Genomic DNA, 11,763 nt, shown 5'->3' on the forward strand with positions numbered 1-11,763 from the left:
ATACATTACAAAGTCGTATAACTTTGTAATGTGTGTTATTCTGTGAATAATTTTTTAGCGCCGCACTACCCCTTTAAAGGTAGTCTTGGCATGATTTTCAGCTTTTAAATGGACTTTCACCACAGATAGTGAGGCCCAGGCACCCACTTGGTCAGTCTGGTGAGGCCCAGGCATTGCCTTGGTCTGTTAGGTGAGGCTCCAGTAGAAATAGTTTGAGAAGCACTGATCTAGACAATCCCTTTAATTCTTAACGGGTACCTGTCATTATAAAAACCTTTGGCTAGGGCTGCCTGTCAACTGTCTCCCAAGCTCTAGATAATAATAGCGCAAGTATTAAATAAATTTATAATGTTGGTAAAATGGAGATCTTTGCAAACAGCAAAAGGACTGTCCAGATCATAGTTACTTTTGTAAAAACTGGCTCCCCACCTGGGCCTCACCGACAACTAAGGGGCGCCTCACAGTTTGAGTACCCCTGGTCTAGAGAATACATTTTACAATGTAGCCAAGCTGTAGTACAAGAGAGAACTGTACTCAACTGCCCTGTTCTCCCACAACCCTCCTGATGGAGCGTGGGATCTCTGTGCAGCACTTCCTGGTCTGTCTGGACACAAGAAAGTGGCTACATGGATACCCTCAAATCTCATCTATGTATTCTGAGAGCAGAGAACCTCTCTACAATAAAATGGGCTGGTGGCAGAGTAGTAACCCCAGGGGGGACATCTCTGACTATCTTAGAAGACTATTCCACGGAGCGATTATCGGCCAAATATTGCTCGGTGGAATAGAGAAAACGATCAGCCAATGATCATGTCATCGGCTGATCGTTTATTTAGGCCCAAACCTAAAATCATCGGTTACCCACCGCGCATCGCGGAATAGTGTTGCGCGGCGGGCGACCGACGATTTGAGAAGCACCATAATTACCTAGCAGGGCTTCTCTTCCGCTCCGTCTTCCTCCCTGGGTCCCACGTGCAGCATCAGCTTTGGTGCGGCCTGACTGAGCTGTCAGATAGCTCAGCCAATCACTGGCCAGGACCGCCTTGGCCAGTGATTGGCTGAACGGTCTGACAAAAGACCCGGGAAGGAAGACTGAGCAGAGAAGCCCTACCAGGTAATGTATGCTGCAAGGGCTCGATAACAATTGTCGGGCCGTGGACTAAGCCCAGTAAACGAGCGCCAATCTAGCAGATCGGCGCTCATTTACATCGTTGATCGGGCCCCCATCAGCCCGTGGAATAGGACCCTAAGGCTACCCACCAATTGCTTCTCAAATCTGGGAGGGAATAAAGCTATTCCTCCTATTATCGGTCTGTGAAATGGGCCAGTCCACCACACAACTGATCCTGCAGTGTTGTAGTCTGTTATAAAGGAAAACCAGGCTGCAGCATGACAGAACTGGGCATATAGGCCTCAGTCAGCCATTGTATCTACTTTAGCCCTGGCCAGAGAGCCAGCATGTGGTCACACCGGGTTACCTCCTGCCTACAATACCACGAGCAGTGTATATCCTCCCAAGACGTATAGGACGATGTTCAGACCATGGTGAAGAATACCGCACAGCGACGGGAGGCGTGCACATGGGCAACAGCACGTATGCAGGCCGCAGAGCCGCCATCATCACCGGGATCTCACCAGGGTGACAGCAGCCGCTTCCTGTACCCTCACTGCCGGCAGGGATCGCACAATGGCGCCGGTGTGTGGAGGAGGGGAGAGCCGCCCCTGCCCTCTAATCGCAGCCGGCTTTGTTATGCAGCCGTGACTTTGTCTTGTTGTGGTCTGGGGCTGCCTTCCGGTGGGGGCGGGGCCCTCACACCCGCTGCGCCCCTGTATATGGGCACGCTATAGCAGACCACAGCCGTATGTGAAGCAACATATGTGCAGTAATATCCGGGCGGGCTCTCCCTTCCCCCTCTCAGGCTTGTTTACAAGCGGACTTTCCCCCAGAGCTCTCAGTTGTTTGCAGAGGGATGACGTCAGCCCGACCCAGTCCTCCCCGCAACACGGTGACGTCTCCATGGTGCGATACTGCCATTGGTCGGCCACTAGAGCTCCGCCCTTCTGACGTCACATCCTTGCGTTTTGCCTATAAAAGAGCAGGCTGGAAGCGGCTGAGCTCACTTTCAGCTACAGGACGTAGGGTAGGAGGGCTGTGTATATGTGACAGCTGGGCTCTCCGCCTCCTCCGGGGATGTGTTGTAGACAGCAGAAGCGCTTGTAAATGTACAGGGCTCCCCTCTGTCCGGCCATGACACCCGTCTCCTCACGTCTATAATAAAAAAAAAATATATAATCAATCATAAAAACAAAAAAATAGAAAAACGAAAAACGGAAAAAAAAAAAAAATAGAAAAAAAAAAAGCAAAAACGCTCTAAAGGCGGATAAAAAGTCGTTGGTAAAGTTCCTGAGTTGTCCCGCAGCCTCCATGCATACTCACTACACCCGGGTCAGCATGAAGCCTGAGATCATCGCGGCGGTGGGATTTCTCTCCAAGTTCTTGAGGACCAAGGGGCTAATGAACGATCGGGAGCTGCAGACCTTCAACCAGTCCCTGCAGGAGCTGCTGGCAGGTAAGCGGGGGCTCTGTGTGTCCTGGTGTCCTGGGGGCTGTGTGTGTCCTGTATAGAGCCCTGGCACACAAAGTGCCATAGTTGTGACCAGTCTTTGTTTGCCCCGTGCTGTAGTGGTGCCCCCTCCTTGTCCCAGCGGGTGTCCCGACCTTCCTGCCCAGACTGGGATCACCCGGTGCCTGAGATTAGACTTGTCCGGACAGATCCCTGCATTGTATGGGTCCCGGCCGAGACCCCAGTGCCCTCTGTACAGGGTATACACTCTTCTATGAGACCCCTGTACAGGGCATACACTGATCTATGGGACCCCTGTACAGGGCATACACTGATCTATGGGACCCCTGTACAGGGTATACACTCTTCTATGAGACCCCTGTACAGGGCATACACTGATCTATGGGACCCCTGTACAGGGCATACACTGATCTATGGGACCCCTGTACAGGGCATACACTCACCTATGGCCCTGTGCATATTGTGGACTTATATTTGTGACTTCTGTATAGAATATATACTTTTGGGACTCATGTATAGAATGTATGCTTTTATATGTGACTGCTGTGTAGAGTGTATGCTTCTATATGTGACTGCTGTGTAGAGTGTATGCTTCTATATGTGACTGCTGTGTAGAGTGTATGCTTCTATATGTGACTGCTGTGTAGAGTGTATACTTCTATATGTGACTGCTGTGTAGAGTGTATGCTTCTGTATGTGACTGCTGTGTAGAGTGTATGCTTCTGTATGTGACTGCTGTGTAGAGTGTATGCTTCTGTATGTGACTGCTGTGTAGAGTGTATACTTCTGTATGTGACTGCTGTGTAGAGTGTATGCTTCTGTATGTGACTGCTGTGTAGAGTGTATGCTTCTGTATGTGACTGCTGTGTAGAGTGTATACTTCTGTATGTGACTGCTGTGTAGAGTGTATACTTCTGTATGTGACTGCTGTGTAGAGTGTATACTTCTGTATGTGACTGCTGTGTAGAGTGTATACTTCTGTATGTGACTGCTGTGTAGAGTGTATACTTCTGTATGTGACTGCTGTGTAGAGTGTATACTTCTGTATGTGACTGCTGTGTAGAGTGTATACTTCTGTATGTGACTGCTGTGTAGAGTGTATACTTCAATGTGTGGCTCCTGTAGACCCGGTATAGATCATACTCTTCTGTATATGTTTTTATATACAATATGTACTTCTATGTGTGACTCCTGTGGCCCCTGTATAGCTCCTATACTTCTGTATGTGCCCCCAGTATAGATTCTGTATCTTTATACTTGACCCCTGTATAGATCTTATACTTCCATATGTGACCCCAGTATAGACTCTTGTATACATGACCCCTGTATAAATTCTATACTTCCATATGTGACCCCAGTATACACTCTCTTCTTGTATACATGACCCCTGTATAAATTCTATACTTCATATGTGACCCAGTGTAGATTCTGTACATGCCCCTGTATATATCCTATACATCCATGTGTCCCCAGTGTAGATTCTGTACTTTTATATACATGTCCCCTGTATATATCCTACACTTCTATATGTGACGATATGACTTGTGGGGTTGGCTCAGAGCCAGCCCTATCTGGGGACTTCCAGTGCCTTTGTAGCCAGAGAACACCCGTCTCCTCCCTGCCGCCTCAGTCACAAGATGGAAAGAGTCTATAGTGATCACAGATGCCATCTCTGTCCAGTCATATAATGTTATTTTAGTTGAGCTGCATTGGGAAAAACTGACTGGGAAAGCAGCCATCATGGTGTCTCTATGGCTTCTGGATACAATGATTCCCTCTGATCTGCCCCCCATCTGCATTATCCATCCCAGTTTGGTGTATTCTGTCTCTCCAGTATTCCAGCTGGTAGAAGGGTTTCTTGTATATTATAGGTATAAGCATTTGTCTGGGTGATCTTGTAATGCCTGGACAGTCCTTCCCCCTCCCCCACACTTGTTGTCTAAATATGTCCTTTGTTTTGTACAGCTAAGTGACAAAGTTGCAATGTGTCATTACAGAGCACTACAGACACCACTGGTTTCCAGAGAAGCCGTCCAAAGGCTCTGCTTACCGCTGTATTCGGATTAACCACAAAATGGATCCCTTGATCGGGCAAGCAGCCGACCGGATCGGACTGAGCAGCCAAGAAATGTTTAAACTTCTGCCAAGTGAACTCACCTTGTGGATTGATCCTTATGAAGTGTCTTATCGCATTGGCGAGGATGGGTCCATATGTGTGTTGTACGAAGCCGTACCATCAGGGGGCAGTAGCCAAAGTAGCAGCTCCTCCCTTGTGGAGAGCCGAATTAGCTGTAAAGATGAACTTCTCATCGGTCGAACAAGCCCCTCCAAAACCTACAACATGATGACTGTATCTGGTTAAGATATGGTCTAAGGCTGTATCATCTTGTAACAGATGGAATAATATTGTCTTTAATTTGGGAGGGCTCCTATGGGGATGGATTGTGAAGTTTCAAATGTCACAGCTGTGAAGATCGGGCACAAAATAGAAGTAGAACTTACTGACGTGAAAGTGCCATGGTTTGGACAGTAGCTTTTTGATCACTTAATAGCCTGTATATAAGGTAGTAATAGTTCTCACTGGACATTGGGCCTAGTGATTCTACTTCTGGCAGGGTAGATCCACACTGTGTGCCCAGCACCTATAGATCATCTGATCCCAGCAGTCAGCACTTGAAAATATGTCAGCGTATACAGGAGGTTTATCTCCGAGATCAATGACCTCCAGGATTAGATCCGGACAACCAGTGTTCACCAGGTAGCCTGGATCAGGTGACACGTGTAGGGCACACATGGTGCGCATACCCTTCATCTGTGAACCCAAAGCTCAGAGTATTTGTAAGATTTTTATTTTTCTCTCTGCACTTTGCTGCAGAATATAACTTGCACTAATGTTTTTAATGTTACTATCTCTGGCAGCTCGATTTTAAGGCGAGGAGTTAAGGATATGACACTTACTGGAGTTGTACATGGCAGACATATCTTGCACTGAATATAGGTATAGTTGTACAGTACATAGAACTGGGAGGACGCTCCTGGTCTGCCTATATATATATAGATTATATACTTGAGGATCCTTTATATTGTGACATGAACTTGAAAGTATTGATGGTATTGTTTGCTGCCTTGAGCACAGGCTTTAAAGATCCTTCCTAAAGACACTGTCTGAACTATGGCCTTCTCACCAGCCAGCTTATCTGTACATTTCTTAGCTTGTAGTTTTCTAAGACGGAGTAAACTTCTTATTTTTAGAAAGTGGAGTTCTGCTTTGTAATTTCTTGTACTTAATTGGGTAAAGTCTTTTTCCACAAACCACCATCTATTTTGTGAACTTTGTTAGTCTTTTATTTGATAAATTATGAACTGCTGTAAATTTGTACAGTTCATGTATATTGATTGTGACAAAGATGTACAGATTTCTATTTTAAATGAGAGATTTTTCTTCTCTATAATAAATTGTTTCTTATCTTGGCATTTTAAACAGTCTTGTGTGTCTGTAGGATTGTAACCTGTTTATTTCAGGACCCCAATCTTGGAGGGGAGAAGGGGGGGACGTCATCAAGATGGCTGCCTACAGTGGATCTGTCACACACATATACCTGGAAGGAAATCCGGACATACCTGCCCATCCTGGAACAATACTTTGGAATAGGCTAGAGTAAAATATGTACATGGTTTTACCTAAATATCTTCATGGTTTGGAAGTAAGCTCAAAGTGCCAGGAAATGGTAATCCCACGAGAACCCAACAATTCTAAGGAATACATAATGAAGTGAGGATATTATTACAGTATCCCCCACAAGTTCCCTGGATATTACTTTCTAAGCTACTGTGCAAATGCCACATTGCATTCAATGCTGGGAATTCATATTACAAAGGGTTAACTTTGCACCGCTTTGGTTGCACATAAGCAATGCTGGGCAATTTGCACAGTTGGATACATCTTGAAGATAGGCTACTGGCCTTACATTAATATCTGACCCGTTCTGCTGGATCTGGATGATAGTTTGTTCTTCAGCCCTGTATGCCCATGACCTCCATGATAAAGGTATGTGTGTTTTTTACCTCTGTCGTTACATTACACTTTACAAAGGACTTTCCACCATGCTTACCCAACGCCTGAATGGGAAATCTGCTTAGTTTGTAAGTACAGGAGTGGACAAAGTCACTGCACACCTAGGCAAAAGTAGTGTTCTTAGCATCTAGAAAAGTCACATGACGACAAAATGGCTGTCATCTACATTTCCTAGTGTCATGAGTAGCCTATTTCTACAGAGTTTTACGTAGATTTTAAGTATTCACTTTAGTCCCTATTCCTAAGTGTAATATGGTATTCTTTCAAATCTAAATTATGGCCCCAAACTCCAGCATGAACGTGGGTCTGGTCATCAGGCTGGGACCTATGGCTGACATACAGGCACATAAATACATCCATATTATGCGAATGCTAAACTCTGATTTATAGTTCAGGTTATGTAATCTGGATCTATCAGTATGTGGGAATATATCAATCCCTAGCTATGTAAATTGCCCATGCTGTATTGAGAAAGCTCATCAGTACCCCCTGTGTCTCCAGCTTTTCCAGGTGGAGATATACAAAGAACAAAAATTGTAGGCCATAGTAACCGACAATTGCTTTCATAGGTGAAATGTTCTTAAATAAACGTGCTGCTTTGCGAGAAAAAAGTGTATCTCTTTCTCTCTCTCTCTCTCTCTCTCTATATATATATGTATATCTCCCTTGTTGTTTTTCATGGGTGGTTGCAATTTATATATGCAAATAATGTCACTGAACAAGTAGTGGCCATTAGTCATGCCCTGACTAGCAACAAGGAAAATTTTTCTTATACAGTTTCTGCTTACGTGACTTAAGACAGCTGCTCATGTGACTACAGTACTGGCAAAACAACATAGTGTCTCATGACGCAGGCAGCCTGTAATTCACAGATGATGCCACTGCTCAGCCTCATTCCCTGTGTTCTCTTCTCAGTAATGTTACTTACACATAGAATGAGTAGTTATTAGGTTTGTCATATATAACAGAAATTAAAGCACAGATATAATTTATACTGATGAGCCATAACATTAAAACCTATTGTGTGACACCTCTTCATACTATCACAACAGCTCTACCCCATCGAGGTATGGACTCTACACGATCACTGAAGGTGTTCTGCAGTATCTGCCATCAAGACGTAAGCAACTGATCCTTTAAGTCCTCCATGTTGTGAGGTAACACCTCCATGGATCGGTCTTGTTTTTCCACAGACACACAATTGTATTGGACGCCAGGTCAACACCTTAAACTCTTGGTTCTTAAAGCGACTCTGTACCCACAATCTGACCCCCCCCACCCCGAACCGCCTGTACCTTCAGATAGCTGCTTTTAATCCAAGATCTGTCCTGGAGTCCGTTCGGCAGGTGATGCAGTTATTGTCCTAAAAAACAACTTTTAAAATGGCAGCCTCAGGCCCAACGGCTGGGGCTTAGATTGTGTATACATTAGACTGGCACAACCTCTCTGTCCCTCCTCCCCACCCTCCTTATCATTAGGAATGCTCCAGGCAGGTTGTCTCCTATTCATCAGCTGTGTGAATACTAAACATGGGCTGGATGGTTAAAGGTTAAATTTTACTATAAAGTGGCCAACCCCTTTAAGGCATCTGTGCAGTGTTCATCATTAGGAATGCCACTGAAACATTTTCTTCTGTCTGAAGAGGGTGGGGAGGAGGGACGGAGGGGTGGTACAAAGTTAGGGCACAGATACTCTAAGCCCCGGCCGTTGGGCACGGGGCTGCAAGTTTAAAAGTTGTTTTTTAGGACAATAACTGCATCACCTGCCGAACGGACCCCAGGACAGATCTTGAATTAAAAGCAGCTATCCGAAGGTACAAGTGGTTTGGGGGGGGTCAGATTGCGGGTACAGAGTCACTTAAACAATTCCTGAACAATTTTTGCAGTGTGCCAGGGTCGTGAACGTAGTCCACTGCCCTATGGGATTGCTGTTGCCCGAAGGTGGTGTACTTGGTCTATAACAACGTTGCGTATGTGCACACTAAGGAAAACACACAGAGGACTTCAGGCGGACAGCAGAATTTGTCCGACCATAGAATGGAGTCTATGGCATAGGCGGAGAGTGATGCGGGAGCTGTGTGTTTTCCTCAGTGTGCACATACCCTTAGCTAGGTGATACATCTCAAAGTAACATCCACATTGATTTTAAGGCCCAAGGGTTCCCATAAGAACTCAAGTCAGGCATCACATAGCATCTAACAGATTGCCAGTTCCTATAGTGCACTGCCATCTCTTACACCGGTAAGCAATGAGCAGACACCTGATCACCCACTTTCATACATTGCTCCCTGGTCCAGTTCTGACACTCATGCACCCACCACTCATGATGTATGCAATCCTTGATCAACCGATCGAGGGTGCATACCATTGTGGGAGATGTGTGCATGTTGCTGGTTTGGAAGCCCAGATCCTGGATCTAAATGAGCAGCTGCAACGATTGAGATGCATTGGCAAACTGGAAAGGGGTCTGCTTCTGACTGAGCAAGCACTCCAAGGGGTAGATGGGGGAGAGAGTGATAGCATGGAGGTACAGGAGGAAGAGGCAGCTAGTTGGGTCACAGTTAGAAAAAGGGGTAGAGGGAAGAGTGTGAGGGAGGCCAGTCCTGATCTGGCACACCCCAACAAGTTTGCCAAATTGGCGGATGAGGGGGATGTTGATTCAGGGGTGGCATTGCTGCAGCAGGACACTGCCTCTGAAAGCCAGGGGGGTGTCTGCTCCAGTAAGGTGGGAAACAGGAGTTCAGGGCAGGCCAGGCAGGTACTGGTAGTGGGGGACTCAATTATTAGGGGGACAGACAGGGCAATCTGTCACAAAGACCGGGATCGTCGAACAGTGTGTTGCCTTCCTGGCGCTCGAGTTCGTCACATCGCGGATCGGGCTGACAGATTACTGGGAGGGGCTGGCGATGACCCAGCAGTCATGGTGCACATTGGCACCAATGATAAAGTTAGAGGTAGGTGGCGGGTCCTTAAAAATGATTTCAGGGACTTAGGCAGGAAGCTTAAAACTAGGACCTCCAAGGTGATATTTTCCGAAATATTACCTGTACCACGAGCCACACCTGAGAGACAGCGGGAGATTAGGGAGGTAAATAAGTGGCTCAAGAGCTGGTGTAGGGTAGAGGGGTTTGGGTTCATGGAGAACTGGGCCGACTTCTCGGTCGGTTACAGGCTCTACGGTAGGGACGGGCTGCATCTCAATGGGGAGGGTGCAGCCGTGCTGGGGGAGAAGATGGCTAAGAGGTTGGAGGAGTGTTTAAACTAGGGACCGGGGGGGAGGGCAACTACAATATAGTAAGTAAAGACAGAGTAGATGGAGAGCTGGGCCTAGATTATGGAACTGGGGGTGGAGCGGCGGGAGGGGTTAGAATAGTCACTAGTGATAAAAGGAAAGGGAATATGGACAAATATATTAAATGTATGTATACTAATGCTCGAAGCCTCACTAATAAAGCTGAGGAATTAGAACTCATAATGGTTGAAGAGAAATATGATATAGTGGGGATAAGCGAGACATGGCTGGATGAGACCTATGACTGGGCCGTTAATATCCAGGGTTATAGTCTATTCAGAAATAACCGTAAAAATAAGAAAGGGGGAGGGGTCTGTCTATATGTTAAATCATGCCTTAAGCCTATTCTGCGGGAGGATATATGTGATGATAATGTGGAGTCTCTTTGGGTAGAAATAAGGGGAGGGACGAAGAATAATAAAATTCTTATAGGAGTGATTTATAAACCGCCAAGTATAGTGGAAGAGTCAGAAAATCTTCTTATAAGACAAATAGATGCGGCAGCGAAGCAGGGGGAAGTCATTATTATGGGGGACTTTAACTACCCAAATATCAACTGGAAAGCAGAAACCTGCAGCTCCAGGAAGGGAAGCGTGTTTTTGGAAATAGTAAAAGATAATTACCTTTCCCAACTAGTAGAGGAACCAACAAGAGGGGGGGCCCTTCTGGACCTGATCTTAACCAATAGGCCAGACAGAATATCAAAAATAGAGGTGGGGGGTCACCTAGGTAATAGTGACCATAACATAGTAAGTTTTCAATTATCCTTCAATAAAATGATTAGCAAAGGGGCTACAAAAACATTAAATTTCAGGAAGGCTAATTTCCAAAAACTAAGAGAGGACCTTGGGAACATAGACTGGGACAATGCCTTCAGAAATAAAAGTACACAAGAGAAATGGGACATATTTAAGAGCATCCTGGGTAAATCGTGTGAACGACACATACCATATGGGAATAAACGTAGTAGAAATAAGAGAAATCCAATGTGGTTAACTACAGCTGTAAGGGGTGCAATAAATGATAAGAAACAAGCATTCAGACAACTAAAACAAGAAGGTAGTGGGGAAGCATTGAGCAACTATAGACAGAAGAATAGAATGTGTAAAACGCAAATAAAAGAAGCAAAAATAGCAACAGAAAGAAGGATAGCCAAAGAAAGTAAAACAAATCCCAAAATGTTCTTCACCTATATAAATAACAAAAGACTTAAAACCGAAAATGTTGGTCCCCTCAAAAATAATCTGGGTGTAATGGTGGAGGGGGAAGAGGAAAAGGCCAATCTACTAAATACATTCTTCTCTACTGTATTCACAGAGGAGAATCCCATAACAGACGATATGACTAGGGATAATGTTAATCCTCCCATAAATCTCACCTGCCTAACACAACAAGAAGTGGGGAAACGCCTTAAAAATATTAAAATCCATAAGTCACCGGGCCCAGAAGGTATCCATCCTAGAGTTTTGCAAGAATTAAATACTGTGTTAGACAGACCGTTATTCCTATTATTTAAAGATTCTATTACGACAGGGATTCTTCCACAGGACTGGCGCATAGCTAATGTGGTACCAATATTCAAGAAGGGGTCAAGGAGCGATCCTGGAAACTACAGGCCCGTAAGTCTAACATCTATAGTAGGTAAAGTATTTGAGGGGATTGTAAGAGATGCTATACTGGAGTATCTTAATGAAAATAATCTTATGACTCAGCACCAGCATGGATTTATGAGGGATCGGTCCTGTCAGACTAATCTGATCGGCTTCTATGAAGAGGTAAGTTATAGACTGGACCTGGGGGAGGCTGTGGATG

General features: G+C 45.3%; 1 protein-coding gene across 1 annotated transcript; it reads left to right on the forward strand.

Annotated features, from left to right (window-relative positions):
- The first annotated feature begins 2,113 nt into the window (after window positions 1-2,113).
- On the forward strand, window positions 2,114-6,066 carry BTG1 (BTG anti-proliferation factor 1). The gene is made up of 2 exons (XM_069974218.1): window positions 2,114-2,570; window positions 4,583-6,066. Exons 1-2 carry the CDS (start codon window positions 2,426-2,428, stop codon window positions 4,945-4,947), a joined length of 510 nt encoding a protein of 169 aa, XP_069830319.1. The 5' UTR covers window positions 2,114-2,425; the 3' UTR covers window positions 4,948-6,066.
- Window positions 6,067-11,763: the final 5,697 nt, after the last annotated feature.

The sequence above is a fragment of the Dendropsophus ebraccatus genome, chromosome 1 (assembly GCF_027789765.1).
Source record: "Dendropsophus ebraccatus isolate aDenEbr1 chromosome 1, aDenEbr1.pat, whole genome shotgun sequence".
In the NCBI taxonomy this organism is placed as follows: domain Eukaryota; kingdom Metazoa; phylum Chordata; class Amphibia; order Anura; family Hylidae; genus Dendropsophus; species Dendropsophus ebraccatus.